This window comes from Monopterus albus, unplaced genomic scaffold, assembly GCF_001952655.1.
Source record: "Monopterus albus unplaced genomic scaffold, M_albus_1.0 scaffold76.1, whole genome shotgun sequence".
Lineage (NCBI taxonomy): Eukaryota > Metazoa > Chordata > Actinopteri > Synbranchiformes > Synbranchidae > Monopterus > Monopterus albus.
The window spans coordinates 243330-259886 of record NW_018127956.1 but is presented as its reverse complement, the minus strand read 5'-3'; the positions used below and the strand labels follow the sequence as shown (position 1 = coordinate 259886).

The 16557-nt window shown below is 40.6% G+C and overlaps 4 protein-coding genes across 5 annotated transcripts; 2 read left to right on the top strand and 2 right to left on the bottom strand.

The window, feature by feature from the left end:
* Positions 1–493: 493 nt before the first annotated feature.
* On the bottom strand, positions 494–4481 carry rexo4 (REX4 homolog, 3'-5' exonuclease). The gene is made up of 8 exons (XM_020606326.1): positions 4017–4481; positions 3592–3902; positions 3362–3505; positions 2092–2285; positions 1882–1970; positions 1717–1791; positions 1494–1568; positions 494–1321 (listed from the first exon to the last, which is right to left on the bottom strand). Exons 1-8 carry the CDS (start codon positions 4218–4220, stop codon positions 1166–1168), a joined length of 1248 nt encoding a protein of 415 aa, XP_020461982.1. The 5' UTR covers positions 4221–4481; the 3' UTR covers positions 494–1165.
* pigp (phosphatidylinositol glycan anchor biosynthesis, class P) lies at positions 3858–9010 on the top strand. Of its 2 annotated transcripts, none has more exons than XM_020606335.1 (5): positions 3858–3938; positions 5087–5171; positions 7533–7605; positions 7745–7863; positions 8246–9010. In XM_020606335.1, the coding sequence occupies exons 1-5, from the start codon at positions 3912–3914 to the stop codon at positions 8389–8391; spliced, it is 450 nt and encodes a 149-aa protein (XP_020461991.1). In that variant the 5' UTR covers positions 3858–3911; the 3' UTR covers positions 8392–9010. The 2 variants fall into 2 exon arrangements, with proteins under 2 accessions (XP_020461991.1, XP_020461992.1); XM_020606336.1 differs by lacking the exon at positions 3858–3938 and adding an exon at positions 4710–4908.
* A 64-nt stretch (positions 9011–9074) lies between these two features.
* Positions 9075–10843, top strand: LOC109963640 (putative nuclease HARBI1). Its single transcript, XM_020606328.1, has 2 exons — positions 9075–9947; positions 10278–10843. Exons 1-2 carry the CDS (start codon positions 9263–9265, stop codon positions 10703–10705), a joined length of 1113 nt encoding a protein of 370 aa, XP_020461984.1. The 5' UTR covers positions 9075–9262; the 3' UTR covers positions 10706–10843.
* Positions 10844–10996: 153 nt separating this feature from the next.
* Positions 10997–16546, bottom strand: LOC109963639 (receptor-type tyrosine-protein phosphatase H-like). The gene is made up of 10 exons (XM_020606327.1): positions 16339–16546; positions 16209–16256; positions 15893–15974; positions 15651–15741; positions 15469–15545; positions 14997–15131; positions 14573–14695; positions 13817–13977; positions 12477–12612; positions 10997–11752 (listed from the first exon to the last, which is right to left on the bottom strand). The coding sequence occupies exons 1-10, from the start codon at positions 16479–16481 to the stop codon at positions 11606–11608; spliced, it is 1143 nt and encodes a 380-aa protein (XP_020461983.1). The 5' UTR covers positions 16482–16546; the 3' UTR covers positions 10997–11605.
* Between the last annotated feature and the right edge of the window lie 11 nt (positions 16547–16557).

Below are 16557 nucleotides of genomic sequence, written 5' to 3'. Positions count from 1 at the left end.
ACACACACACACACACAGTACACATACACATTTGAAAAATGTGGGAACCAATTGCTCTAGAGACCTAAGCCGAACACAAGAATGCACTTTGGTAAAAACACAAAAAATAGGAGTTTCTTTTTGTAGATGTACACTGTCTGGGATAATGTGAGAATGCCTGGAGGTGATGTGTGAAAACAATGTTTCTTAAGGTGTGAACAGAAACATGACAATACAGTAAACCTGGTCTGATTTTGGGCAGTTCAACAAACCATTCCTAACATGCCTCTAAACTTTTTGTGGGTGGTGATCAGGTAAAAAGAGAGCAATAGATTACAAAAAATGTGAGCGTATAAATCCAAGATGATTCTGGATAAGTCAAAAGTCAACTGTTTCTACTTTAGAGACATCAGTTTAAGCCAAAGCTGGACTTTGGATGGATTCACTTTTGTCAATGACAATATAACTGGTGAGGAAATTTGTACACAAAAAGTGCAATAAAGCTAAACAGAAAGAAGTTCTCTCTTGTTTACTTCATACTTTCCAAACATCAAACTTTTAAGGTAACCAGGACTCAAATGATTAAAAACCAACTTACTAGAAACCAATGATCTAAACAGTTTATAAACCACTGGAATCATCATGCAAAAACAATGCATGATGGTTCCAGTGGCCAATGGATGGCACAAGATTTGAACACCTGCCTCTGACTGGTGGGAATAACATTCTGGGAAATGTCAACTGGAAATCCTTATGGTGGAAATCACTCAAAGTATCACTGTAAATAAAGGCTCTGTGCTCTGAGATGTTTTAATCCCCATGTATGTCACAACCTGAGATGCTCAGGCAAAACAGCCCTGGCATTGGATCAAGTCTTGGTAAATCAGCCAAAACAATGGGGTCTTTTACATCTTGGAATGCTCTGTCTGAGGGGCTCAGGCTCACATCATCACTGTTATTGCTTTTTAAAAAAACATCTTTATGTGAATTTTCATTTGTATTCTTTGCGGTTTGTTTTTCTTCACTTTGAGGTACTGCTGTGATAGATTGTACACAAATGTCCTAAGTGTTCAACATCAGTTACTTTCAGCCTGCTTGTAGTTTTTTCTTACAAAAACAAACAAACTGATGATCATATCAGTCAGGTCAACTCTGATTCAGAGAGGATCTGTCCTTGGTTCTAAATTCATAATCCAATGGGATTCCCACCCTTGTGCTTAGGCAACTTGGGCTTTCGCTCACTCTTCTTGTCTAAGTCCGTGTTGTGGCTGGCTCTAATGTCTGCTTCCCACTGTTTTTTCACCAGTGTATATAGCCTCATGGTGGCTTGTGCATCTTGAACCTGGAAAAAAGGAGGGTGGTGGAAATCATCTGTTATAGCCAAGAGAAGGCAGTGCAAAGAGACCATGAAATATTACACCACTATCACAATTATTAACATTTGAAAAACAGAAGTGGAATAAATAATTGGTAACAATCATGAGAAAGTGGCATTTGATGTGTTGATGACTTACAGATGAATGTTCACCCTGCTGGACCTTCACGTTGAGTACTTCTTTACAGAGGACTTTCAGTGAGGGTCTACCACTCTGAAAAAAGAAAATCAATCTCATTATCACTTAAATTTCATGACTGGGACCATTTGCAGTGCTTTTAGGGGGTTTGCATGTATTTGGGAGTCAAATTCATAGAGTTTGTAAACTTTAAAGTTTCTTGGTTATTGTGTCATATGATCACCTTTGCAATCTTCCTAAAGGGTTTGTACTTCTGAGTGTCCCGGATTTTCTTTTTTGGATGATCCAAGAGTAAAATCTGAAACAGGAATTTAAGAATGGCTCAAAAGTTCTTACAGTTTAATCTGAAAATTGTATTAGTTCTCTTGCAGATATTAATCCAGGCTACCTTTAAATCATTGTGTATGGCATGTCCAACCGCTATTCTGCCTTGCAGGATCTCAGCAACTTCCCTCCGCACAGTCTGCACATCCTCTCCTGCAATGAGGGAAACATGGATGGTAAATTATGATATACCAATATATGAAGAAGACTATTTTAAAGCAATTAACTATAACTTGCTTGTGAACTGTTTATTACAACTAATTTCATTACTCACCATCTTTGATGTCCTCTGGTCGAATCCCACTGACAGCGGTCCTGTAGTCCGTCACCTTCTCTGTGGGTTTCACAAACTTGTCATAGATGCATTTCCCAAATTGGTTCACAAGGGACACCCGAGCCAAGATGCTGTCCTCTCCATCAGGACCCACTCCTACCATCTCGCAATCAATTGCCACAGCTTTGGTGAGGCTAATGTTTGGTGAATGGCACACAGGGTGATAAAAGAGGACAGTCGTCACTGCTATGTCAAGTTGCCTGAGAGGCTGAAGCTACGAATATCTGTCGTCTCTGTTTCTGTTACATGTTGTACCTTCCACCTGTCTTTACAATTAAGGGAGATATAGAACGAGACATGTTTTCACAAGCTGTGCTACCACAACAAAAATCACAAAAAGGTCAGAAAACTCAGTACATACAAAGAAGAAGCAAATATGAGATTTTGCAATATTGTACTGTGGTAACTATCCCTTTAGAATCTCTGGCTGTATTTGACCATTTAGATCAGTGCTGCAACTTAGTGAGAAGCTCAGCATTGGCAATATTGAATTGGGAGGATGTTTTGCAAAAAACATGATGAAGCAAGATGATTGGTCAGTTCTTCATTTGGTGATTAACCAAAACAGACAATTTAGTCTGGGTATTTTATTCATAAAGATGTTCTCATTTACCTTTTCTGCAAAATGCACTGTATTTCCATTTATAATACTGTAATATAAAATTACACATTTTCTCACTCCTTCTTAAAGTAGCACAGTCCACACTCTCAAATGTATTAACATTGGTAAATGACATAAATTTACTGTTATATCACTGCAAGTAGATTCTTTACTGTAAAAAAAAAAAAAAAAAAAAAAAAATAAAGGAAAAACAACGCCTGCCACTAAGGTATAACAATGCAAGCAACAAAACAGTTATAAAAAAACAGGCAATAGGCAATTATAGGCAATAATGTTAACTAAAGAAATAGCGGTACAGTACGTTCCTTTAGAAGCACAAGCACACTGCCACTCATAGCATAACTGACACTGCAGCAGCTAGACTGGCACCAACACTGCATTCATATCACAATTTATGGCAAGAGTTAAGTTTTTTAATTAACAAAATTATGAATGAAAGCACTCTGATACCTCTAAGTTCTGAATGTTGTAGTAGGAAACTGTCAAACTGTCCTTCCCCTTTTAAAGATTACTATGTAACTACTGCAGAATTTCTTTTGAAGCACGTGTTTGAGGTACCAACAGAACACTGGGTGTGTAGTCACTCACCCAGGAAAGGCTTTCTCCTTCACCAGGGCCATCTCTGGGTCCTGGTTCTTCAGAATGTCCTTCTTCCTTATAATCTGTGCTGCCTCTGGTCCTATTGTTGCCTCAATGTCATCAGGGTCCACATCATCAAACCAAATGTCCTCTCTACAAGAGCACAGAACAAGATTAATTTCACAGCCACAATTATTCCTCACCTAAATATTTGCAGACTTGAGTGCTGCTGTACTTACGCTGTGAATTTTCTCTCTTCAGTCACGGACTTCTGTTTCTTCCCTGCTTGCTCAATGTTTGACTTTCCACTGTCATGTTTCCTTTTTGGAGCAGTAGACTTTCTTGTCCCTGAGACAGGTGGAACCCTTAAGCATCCCTGAGAGTCCTTGGGGACCAGACTGTTAGAAACAGTCTTCTGCTTCACCTTTTTCTCAGTGTCTGTCTGCCTGGGATCAGCATTGTTAGCTTTAGCCTTCTTTTTCAGCAGAGCTCCATTCTGCTGTTTCGGAGCGACAGACTGCTTCTTCTCTGGCGGACTGGTCTTTAATATCTGTGGAAAATGTTCAAGGATATGAACCATCTTCAGGTATGTATGGGATGTGACAAATGTTAGAAATCACATGTAAACATCTCTCTAAGGTACACAGACAGACCAGACATTTACCTCTTGTAATGCTTTCCAGTTGGCAGAGAACCACTGTGCATCTGTTGGAGGTTGCGCTTGTTGAGCTTTGACTTTTCTTTGGTCGGCTAATAGAGACTGTTCCATTTTTAACTGTTTTTGATACCAGTGTCTCTTTTTCCCTTTAGACGTAGGATGATATGTTTGAACTCGATAATCAGTTTTCTTTGCCTTCGACTTTGACATTGTGACCACCCTCGGTAAAATATTTTGCTTTATTTGGGTCAAGTCCTGAAGTACGTGCTAACCGTCCTCAGCCACGCTGGACCATCATAACTCTGTCACTTGGTTAACAAGTAACGTTAAAGAAATAAGTCAGTACCGTCTCACTACGAAATGTTGTCCCAGGTCAAATCTGTCGTGAAGCCAAACCAACGCAGAACATATTTTAGGACAGTTTCCGTATTTAGTGATAAAATTGCTCATTAGCGAACTCCAGACGTTTCTGTGCCATGCTGAATTGTATACTTCCGGTATACGTAACAGCCAAATATGCCCGGACAACACACAACATCGCAACATATGCGCGTTTAGGTAGTTACAAAGCTAAACCATACAACGGCAAGTTCTAGGCATATCCACTCAAATTTATACGATATATTAATGCGGCAAAAGTGATGTTTTGTTGTTTGTCTTGCTTTTTATTCCGAACACGGAACTCAGTCTCTGGCAAATGCTTCACGTCGTGCCAAATATCGCGTCGGGGCCGTATGAAGGCAACTTTGGGTGGTTGTCAGTGTTAATGTAATTTAAGAAGGTAACAGCAAGAGTCTTGCGAAAAATGTTGATAATGCGTTTATTTTGCTTTCGTCACGGGCCGTTTTATTTACATTTTGGATAAATACGTTGCGTCACATATTTTGAGAACATCTTGGTAAATATCCAAATTTCATTGTATATTTATTTACAAGACAGTGTCTGGTAGTGTTTTAGCATTAGGTGAAACGTGGGTTGTCTTAGCTAAATGAACCATTTTTATGTAATTATTCGTAGTTAACTCGAATTGCCTTTGGATCACTACACTTTGTCATGTCTCTGTATCGTGGTTTCAGATCATGGTGGAAAACTCTCCCTCCCCTGTCCCTGAGAGAGCCATTTATGGGTTTGTTCTCTTCCTTGGCTCACAGTTTGGCTTCTGTAAGTCAAGTATTATTGTTTCACTCACCATGTATTGCAATACTTAACCAGAATCAGAATCTGCTTTATTGGCCAGGTGTGTCAGACACACGAGGAATTTGACTCTGGTACATTGGCTCTCAGTGTGCATGTACATATCCCTGTGCAAGGGGTAAGTAAACAGTAAACCAACACAAGGCTAGTATAACATAATAAGCAGTATTAATAAGCAACAAACAGTGTAAACAATGCAAAATAAGCAGTATAAACAGGCAGTAAACAACACAGACAGACAAAGGAATGCTCATTGTGAAATGAGATAAATAGGAATAAAGATAGAGTACTTAAAAATAGGGGTGGCTGTGCCTCACGAGGTAGGGCAGTCATCTCCTGACCAGCAAGTTGGTGGTTCGACTCCCGGTCTCCCTGCATGCCTAAGTGTCCCTGAGCAAGACACTGAACCCCGAATTGCTCCCGGTGGCTTGACTAGCGCCGTTGTGTGGCAGCCTGTCGTCATCGGTGTGTGTGAATGGTGTATCATCTCCTGTAAAGCACCTTGGCAAGTGCAATACACCGTGGAAAAATGCACAATATAAATACAGTCCATTTACCATTTAAAAATTGAGACCTGTACAGATCTGTATAACCGGTACAATGTATATTTACAGGTATTGCATTGAGGGTTATTGTCCATTTGGTTAAGTGTTAATCAGAGTGATGGCCTGGGGGAAGAAACTGTCCTTGTGCCTGGTTGTCTTGGTGCACAGTGACCTGTAACGCCGTCCAGAGGGGAGGAGTTCAAACAGATTGTATCCAGGGTGTATCCACCCTCCTTTTGACCCATGAGGTGTACAGGTCCTCCATGGAGGGCAGGCTCACATAATAAGTCGCATAATAAGGTCACACCAATGACCTTTTCTGAAGTCCTGACTGTCCACTAGAGTTTGTTTCTGTCCTGTTTGGTTGCTGGGCCAAACCAGACAGTGATGGAGGTGCAGAGAACAGACTCGATGATTCCTCTGTAGAACTGTATCAGCAGCTCCGGAGGCAGGTCAAACTTCCTGAGCTGGGGCGAAACCGGAGAGTGATGGAGGGGCAGAGAACAGACTCGATGATTCCTCTGTAGAACTGTATCAGCAGCTCCGGAGGCAGGTCAAACTTCCTGAGCTGGCACAGGAAGTACATCCTCTGCTGTGCCTTCTTGATGATGGTCCTGATGTTGGACATCCACTTCAGGGAGATGGTGGAGCATGTTTAGCTCCAGGTTGTTGCGGCTACACCACAGGACCAGCTGCTCAACCTCCCGTCTGTAGGCTGACTCGTCGCCGTCTCGGATGAGACCAATGACTGTTGTATCATCAGCAAACGCCATCTGGGCCCAGTGCCTTTCTGATCCTTTGTTTTTTTATAGAGGCCATGCACATCCTTTTCACAGATTGTTAGAGGTGGGGGGCTGGAGGGAAGGGTGGTGATTTTCAGGGGAGCAGCTGCTGGTTCTGAGGTGGGGAGGGTGAGGGGGGAGTGTTGATTGTCAAACCTGCAGTAGAACGCATTCATCCTCACAAAAGCTGATATAAGATGTGACAGTGTCAGTGAGTTCATCCAGGTCTGTAGCTGCAGTCTCAAATACACTCCAGTCTGTGCAGTCAAAGCAGGCCTGTAGCTCTGACTTAGCCTCCTCGGTCCAGCTCTTCACTATTTTGATTACAGGCTTTGCAGCTTTAAGTTTGGTCCAGTGTAATTTTGTCCCTGGTGGGACAGGTAACATGCTCTCAGTATTTTGGCAGTTTGTGGGAGAGATTTGCCCCGTTAAAGTCCCCTAGAACAATGAGTGGAGAGTCGGGATGTTCTAGCTCCATGCTAGTTATCTTTTCTGCCAGGAGCTGTAGTGCGCTAGTGTGGGCCTGCGACTTTAAATAGGCCCCCACCAGGATGAAGCTTGAAAATTCATGAGGAGAATAGAAGGGTTTGCATTAAATGTATAAATGTATTAAACATGCCTGATTCCAGGTTAAAAAAAAAACCCCAGCAGAGACATCAAATGAACTGAATAGCATGTTTATACATATCCATTTACACACGGTGTAACGACACAAAACATCAAAACAATTTCATTAGATTTTACTTTCCAGGTCATAACTTAACCCACTTGTACTGTGTAGCATTACATATTACACATATCTTTATTTTTCAACAAATACAAAACAAATAAGTTTACTCACCACACTCACTGTCAGGTCACAGTGATTAAATGTGCACACTAACAATGGCAGTGTGTGTCCAATCCTTAATTTATGAGTATCTAAACACTGTGAATTGGTATTCAGGGGATAAAACTGTCTACCATATCAACAACATGACTCTCCTGTCTTCTCTCCACAGTTCTGTATTGTTTGTGGGCTTACATACCAGAGGAGTGGCTCCATTCAATAGGGCTCACTTATTGGCCTCAAAAGTAAGTTGAAAACATCCTTATCAGAGAGTAGTTATCTAGTAACATGTTCCCTCTCAACTCTTAAATGAAACTGTGGAAATATATATACCACATTAGAAGTTTTACCTTCCATTAGGTGAAACATTTTTTTCTCGTGTAGATACTGGACTCTTGCGGTGCCAATGTATCTCCTGGTTGCATTAATGATATTTGTGGCGCTACTGTTTGGAGTGAACATGAACAACACAGCTCCACTTGACTCTGTGGACAACATCACAGGTGAGGATATGTTAACTGTGACCTGCTGGTTAGGTGACAAGGCAACATTACACTTTTACATTAAAATAAGACTGGCTACCAATATTAATTCCACTGCCATGCTTGGCTTCCATGGTACAATAGTACAATAGTTATTTCTGTTAAAACTAATAAGAAGTAAGAAGAACTAAATAAATATCCAAGACATTTCTGAATAGTAATAGAAAGGGCATTTTAAAAGCTCAAGATATCATCAATTGTAATCTAATACAAATATACATAATACACTTAATCTTTGTTACTGTGCCTTCCAACAAGAGAAAACAAATGGGAGGAGGATTTACTCATGGAGTTGTGAACTTTCAGACCCTCACACCCTTGGCTGTCTTCCTTTCTGTCACAGATTTGTACGCTCAAGGCCAGAGTACAGAAGGCTGGAACAAAGGTGGAATACCCAGACTGAAAGATGTTTCCATTAGTGAAGCCAACAAAATGTTCTATTTGTCAGCCAAGCTATCACAAACAGAAACAGATTTTGGCAGGAGCTAAAGCTGCTGGGTATTCATTGTGATAACACTGTTCACATTATCTGTAGAAAAGATTGATTTTACTTTAATTATTTGTCCAGGAACAATGCAAAGGTATATTGAATGAATTTACTTTGTATGCTTTCACACCTGTACTTGGTAAGATTACTTTATTTATTGTAAAATACACCTGTCTGATTGGTCAAAATCACAATGGGAGTTTATATTATGTTAATTCCATTGAGGTGGTTTATAGATACACTATTCCATACACTCTAAATCTGATAAGCAGTTTTCTCTCAAATTAAAAGAGAAAATAAGCATTTTTTACTAGCCTGACTGGAGTTCTCTCTGCATAAATAATAAAAACCACAAAGAAATGTGGATTGTAAAGTTATGGAATATCAGATTTTAGGGACTGTCTTAATTTCTGAATGAAAAAGTAAACCAGCTGGAGTTGTGCTTTAAGGTTTGTGGCAGAGCGGGTTGAGGTGATAGAGAGCTTCCAACAAAAAAGGTTTGATGAACATCATCACAGTCATCTGTAAAGCACAAACATATTGCAGTTATGAAGGGGTTTCATGTATTTGCAATGTGATTCACAGTTTCACCCGACTTTCCAATAAAATCATTTAAGCTTTCTCCCGTTTTATTTACATCATTTAAATAAAGCTGCCTAAAATTGTTCGTGGTTTTCATCCCCGGCCACTAGGTGGCGATAACGCACTGTTCTGCGGTCTCCCTAAGCATTAAAGAAGAAGACCACTCTAGCATGAGACTCCTGTTTGTGCATGAATGTGTGTATGATTTATCAGTGGTTGTTCATCCTGTAAGCGCTGTTGGGTTTGCTGCTAAAGTCACACGTGTGTATAAATATAGTCAGTAGTAGACTGATGGCCTTCTCCCTGCCAGTGTGGCTTGCGGTCCAAGGAGAGCTCCTCGAAAATGGCGAGGCTGACTACGGCACTCTGAGCTGTTTTGACGATTTCGACGACGAAGCGTTGTTCCAGATGTTCCACCTCACCAGACCCTGCCTCACTTTCATCACAGACTCTGCTCGCATCCGCATGAAGGCAGTCGATGTGGACAAATCAACGCTGTCCGTGGACGCGATGGTCATGGTGGCGCTGAACTATTACGCACATGGAGTTTCCTCCACTGCCCTTCTGCAGAAATTCGGACTCAGCCAGACGGAAAGTCCAGCGATCATCAGAACAGTGTCCGGTGTTATCTCCGGGATGGCCGATCAGTTCATCTCATTCCCATTTACCCGGGATGCCAAAGCCAACGTCGCCTTCAAGATAAAGAAGATCTGCGGGATCCCCCGTGTGCTCGGCGTCCTGGCCCCCGCGCACTTCAAGATCAGAGCTTCTCCGTATGAGAAGAACTCTTTCAGATCTTTTGTCAACACCTTGAGTTACACATCGGTCGTGAGCCAGATCATATGCGACTCCGATGGCAACATACTGAGTGTTGAAAAATGTTGTGTGGGCAGCACATTTGAGCAAGAAATATGGGACTCGTCGTTCAAGGGAAGGGAACTAGAGACAGAACTTCACGGACCATATTGGGTTATTGGTAAGAAATAAAACAAGGAGAGACCCATCTGATCATATGCACAAAGAACTGTGAGCTGCTGTTTGGAATGCATTCTTCTGTCTGTGCAAAGTGACGCTTATCCTGTGCTATTTTCTGTTTTTACTTAATTTCATATAGTCCACTAACACACACAATATTCTATTAAACCCGAGTCTATAAATATGTATGAAAAAACTTTACACATTAAACATGCAGCTGTTTCTGTATTTCATCTGCATTATGAAAAAAACTACATTTTATAGAAATAACAGTAACTGCCTTGTTTCTCTGATGCTGTATTAATTCCATTGTTGTGTGTCTTTCCTAAAGGTGGGAAAGGTTACAGCTTAAGCAAACATGTCTTGACTCCTGTGTCAGAACCTGCAAATGACATGGAGAAACGCTTCAATGAGGCCCACGCAAAGATCTATGACATCATGCGGATAACGCTTGGCTCCATGAAGAGACGCTTCAGGTGTCTGATGCAACTTGGTTTTGCACAGGAAAACTCTCTGAACAAAAAGTCTGACATCATCAAGGCATGCAGTGTCTTGCACAACATTGCCAAGAAGTTCTCTGTCCCTCCCCCGCCTGTAGCTGGTAAAATTGAGCCCCTGTATCCAGGCAAGCCATATTCAGTGCCAGCAGAGATCAACCTCGAGGCCCTAAATGCAAGGCAGAACCTCATTGAGGAAATCTTCTCAGTTGTCTCCTGCAGCCAGGACTCTATAGGTAACAACGCAGAGGAGAAAGCGTGAACATACTGCCACATTAGGGACAAACCCTCCTTAAAAAGAAGTCCTCAGTTTAAGGCTGCTGTTCTGTTGCCATTCAGTGTTGGGGGGGTTTTCATAATAAGAACCTACCAAAACATGTTGAGCCGTATAACGCTCATCATTGGTTCTACATTTGTTTCCACTGCTCTCTACCCAATTAGAAGCTGCGTTTTGGCACCCCTCAGGATGTAGTACTGAAATCAAGTTCCAAGAACAACGGGAAGGGGGGTGGGTGCACACAGAGCTTGCTCATGAAGATTGCTGTTCATATTGTTAGAATTTTGATAAATTTTATTGCAGATGTTGAGGTGATTAGAGACAGAGGATAAAGCTGCAAAGGTGTCTTCAATGAAGTCACTATATACTTAACACATTACAGTGGGAAAACAAAGCAAGAGGGTCCACATCAACCCGTGAATTTATGCCAGGTGACGATTAAACGAAGCACGGGATGTATGTCTAGTTAGGCTCTGACAGTGGAAATGCAGTTTTTGACACTAACACAGAAAAGTACAGGCTTAGTAAAAAACACGTTCAGGTGTATTTGTTAGTTTAAAATGGTTTCTTTCTTGCACAATATGAAATTCTTTTCTACCTACATTTCATCTTTAATAAATCTAATCTGTAAACATTCTGCCATCATCTGGAGTGTTGTACCCTTACATAATAATGATAATAATAATACACATTTACCAAATGAGAGGAACAACAAATAAAAAGTTAAAGTCTAAAGTGTGCTATGCATGTAAAAAACCTACTTCTTTATCATATTTACAGTTTATAACAAAGGATACAATGTAGACTTTAGAATTAGTTTGACATTAAGGACATATAAGACAAGGCCAGGTTGACAGGGCTGACCATGTTAAGGCTTTTGTCTTGTTAATGAAGCTGCCGGAGTGCAGTTGCATTGGCATATATCATGTCTGCATTCTCATATATCATCTCTGCATTCTCATATATGTTCTCTTCAGTCTCATCTGGCTGCAGAAAGTCCATGATGCACTGGTGCAGGAAAACATACTGGGACTGAAAAGAAATAAACCAGAGTTACTGGTCGTTTGGAAAAACAAAACTTTTGTGCAGAACGCTCACTGTATATACAATACACACTGTATTCTGGTTGACATTTTCACATGTGCGGAATTGCCACAGAAAGGATTAAATGCATTCATGCATACTGTAGATGTTTACCAGTCTCAAGAGTTTTCACAGTAATGTAGGAGTAAGTTTTGTGTTTGCACTGATTACAATTCAGCACAACAAAGAATGTAAATGTGTGTATACAGTGAACAGTGGTGCAGTCAGGCTTATATTACTGTGAGTGATAGTTCATACACAAAAGTATTACATAGCATATTGTATCTTAAGGTGTAGCCCTTACATTGAAACAATTCAATCCATGGCCCCAGTGCAATATACTGCTGATTTCATATTAACATTTCATATCATTCAAATATATATTTTTATAGATTACTGAGATCTTGAAACAACAACCATCACACAATCTATTTTAGTGTCTATTTTTGGTAAATATTCAGGCAGACTTGTAGTGAAAGTTTAAATGGGACAACAGAGAATTCATTTTCACTCATATTTTTAGAGGATAGAACTGTGCAACTACATGGAAATGTTCCATGGTATGAGGTGTGTTAAACTTAACCAGACCTGACCTGTTCTCAAAGAAATAAATGGGTACCAAACTTTGGGAGAGATAGCTTTTAGTGAAGTAACATAACAGGATCAGTTTTACCTCCGTCTGCACCATGTATGGGCGATTTAGTCTCATCTTTTTCACAAAAGCATAGATGCCCACTGCTCTTTTTTTCACAAACTGTTGAAGCAGCACATCCAGTGCAATGATAGTACCTGTCCTCCCCACTCCAGCACTGACAGAGAGAACACAGCAAAAGGCAAGTTCTTAGTCCTCAGGTATAATGGCCATTGTGAGGTATCCTGATGGTTATAAAGTAGATTTTTTATTTTGGATAGAAGTTACCCACTACTGCTCTTGAAACATTTTTCTTACACCTAAGAACCTTCTCAGTGAAAACTATGTCAGTAAACATTATAAAAGGCTGGCATGTTATGTAAAATTTATATGCATGTATGTCACAAATTGTTAGATATTCATGTTAACCCAACTTCTGTGCCCTTGTCTTTGACCTTTGTCTCATTTTTTCTAAAGTGGCTGTCATATAAAAATGCTCAACACATCATAAACTATATGGACAAAAGCAGTGGGACACACCTCTTGATTATTGAATTGAGGTGTTTCAATCAGACCCATTGCCACGGGTATATAAAATGCTAAGGCGCATGGTCCGTAAAAGCCACCAATGCTCTGCTGAAGAGTTCTGAACTTCCTCCGGCATTAATGTAAACAAAAACTATGGACTGTGGAAACGTGTTCTGTGGAGCGACGAATCACACTTCTCTGTTTGGCAGTCAAATGGGCCTGTCATGGGTTTGGCAGAGGCTGGGAGAACACTACCTGCCTGACTGCACTGTGGCAACTGTGAAGTTTGGTAGAGGAGGGAAAATGGGATGGGGCTGTTTTTCAGGGTTTGGGCTAGGCTCCTTACGTCTACTGTAGTGAAGGGCAATCTTAATGCTTCAGCACACCAAGACATTGCTTCCACCTTTGTGGAAACAGTTTGGGGAAAGCCCTCTTCTATTCCAGCATGGCTGTGCCCCAGTGCGCAAAGCAAGGTCCATAAAGACATGGTCAGATTTGATCAGTTTGGTATGGAAGAACTTGACTAGGCCACACAGAGCTCTGACCTCAACCCCATCGAACACCTTTGGGATGAACTGGAATGGAGATTGCGAGCCAGGTCTCATCCATCAGTGCCTGACCTCATAAATGTTCTACAGAATGAATAGGTACAAATTCCCACAGAAACACCCCAAAATCTCATGGAAAGCCTTCCAAGAAGAGTAGAAGCTAGTATAGCTGCAAAGGGGGGACCAACTCCATATTGAAGGCAAAGCCATTAAAGTCCCTGATGGTGTAATAGTCAGGTGTCCCAATACTTTTGTCCATATAGTGTATATTATTCTCCAGGCTTAACAGAAGAATGTATACTGTACCTGCAGTGAACCACAGTGGGTGCCTTGGCACCTTCTCTGTCTATGTGTTGTCTCACCAGTTCTCTGAACTGGATCAAGTCTTCTGTACCTCCTGGGACTCCATGGTCAGGCCAGGCAGTGAAGTGGAAATGTTTCACTGTGCGCTCTTGTGAAGTGTTTCTCTGAAGAAGATTCAAACACTGTAAGTCTATGTCTAATAAAATGGTTGGCCAAAGAAAATGTGTGTAGTCAAACATGGTTTTCTTGTGATATCAACAGTAAAATACATAAAAACATTTTTATAAATGACAGTGCTCTGTCTCAGTTAAGACACAATTTTCTGACTTGGCCATATGTTAATGCTTAAACAATTCAGATAGATTCTGAAAATAACAAAAAAAAATCATCTGGACTTGGTTTTAGGTAGAAGGTGTTTCACCTCTCATCCAAGAGGCTTCATCAGTTCTGTCCAACTGGTGTTAAGCAGGGGGTATTTATCCCCCTGGGTGGTGTTTCAGTCCTCTGACGGCCAACAATGTCCCCTAACGACTGATATGTTGCGGGGCCGTGGAAGGACTGAAACACCACCCAGGGGGATAAATACCTCCTGCTCAACACCAGTTGGACAGAACTGATGAAGCTTCTAGGATGAGAGGTGAAACATCTTCTACCTAAAACCAAGTCCAGATGATTTTTTTCAGCATACTACGACCTGGATGACTGAGAATATGTATGGACAATTCAGATAGACCATAAGTATTTTAAAATGTTCAGTACGTTTTCCACACTGAATTCCCTTTGTGTCCAGTTACGCTCCTTTTGCTCCGATGTGGTGGTGACCAACAGCTCTCCATGAACACAAGGCTTTCTTCCTACAGGCCAGTACTGTTCACACTTGATCTAGGAAAATGAAACATAAAAAATGAGAAATAAAACTAGGTCATGATGTTGTTTTAATGTGGTTTTAGCAGTAGACCACAGAGTGGTATCAAACAACAATCCTAGAGTAGTATGTTCTTTGTTGAGACTAAAAAAAAACTTTCAGAGCTACTTTGAAAAACACTGTGTGATCACAGGGCATATAAATTGCCACCAGTTGACAGAATGTACACTAGCAAATTATTCACAACAGCACAGTTTAGGTTTGCACTTCCTCTAAAATCTAGTAATAAAACAATCTCAGATTTTCCTGAACACTCACCCGTCCACCTTCAGTGCAGTTGGTCACCATAACGATGCAGTTCACTCTTTGTTCCCAAATCATCCTCCAGAAATCATTGACTGTAGAGGGCAGTGGACCCTGAGTGGCAATATACTCTGTGTTGCTGTTGAAGCCCTGAGAATCAGTAGTCAAAGTTAATATGTACACCTCACTGGCTTTTATATCTCCTTCATTGTTCAGTATGAAATAAAGAACCACATTATGCTCATGAAGTCTAGCATAAATTGAAGAAGTTTAAATGAATGTGCACAAGCGGATGTTTTACCAGCCATTTACTGTACTTGAAACTACAGCAACTTCACTACAGAGTTTATCAAGTTTATCAAACCTGTCTTACCAAACAGCCTTTTTGAGTTGCAGTCAAGATTTTTGTAAGCTTATTTTATAGCGGTGTACTTGAACTACAAAAAGAGCTCTGTTAAATGCTTGTCACTTATAAAGTAATACCTACTGGCATGTAACTGGCATTAATGTAGTCAGATGTCTCATTAGGATTTGATGTAGCTAGCTTCACTCGACACCAGTCATCTAGAATGAAACGATACAAGATCGTTTAACTGCAATGAACAATAAAGTAGGCACTGCTTAAAATAGCCATATGATCTGGACCATTTGAGCTGAGAACAGGCTTACATGGCAGAACATTGGTAAAACGATTCTTTTCCTTGTTTTCAGGTAGAAGAGCTGCTTTTCGTGTCTGGTCCGTGCCAACAGAAGCAAGGCTCTGTATCAAAGTTGACAGATAGCATGACATGTCATTCAGACAAAGGTCGGTGGAAAACATATTTAACAGTGCCACAATTATCCAACCAGACACAATTTTACAATGCAAAAACAAGAAAAAGGGTAGAATGAAATGTAACTTTTCTATGCACCTCATATTCTAGGCTGAAGCCTCTGCCTTCATCTGCATTTAACTGGAAGAAGTGGTCTGAAAACGTTATAATAGAAATAGCACTGAAAAGAAAAACACAACAAAAACAGAATGCATGTCACATTATATACTTAATGATATGTAAAGGCAACTGAGATGAAGAACAAAGCTAGTATATTCTTTACATGTGGTAAACTACTAACTGTCTCCCAGATGTCTCTCATCACAAAAGAACCAATTAACCCTTTTTACTACAGTTCAGGGGACTGACAAAAGGTGTCACCTTTATGAAAAGAGACCATGAAACATTTACTTACTTGTGCTTTTTACTGGATTGCTCTGATCCACCAATTAATGGATTTTTTCTGTTGTGGGAAAGAAGCAAAGAGTTTAACTGGTTGAATCTGACAGAGTACATTTCAGGGGGATAATATAACTATCACCAACCTGAATAAAGATGACCTTTTAAGCCAAATGAAGACAGCCACACAGACCAGGAATCCAAAAAGCAGCACAGCAAGTACTGACCCGGCAATGACTCCTGCATGGGTGCAAAATCTGGATGAAATGCTTTGAAACATACAGCACATACTCAGTATAGAAGAAGAGTGCCTTGTCTCTTGTGTATCACCGTCACATTGTCAGGTTTGCCTGGCTGCACCTTCC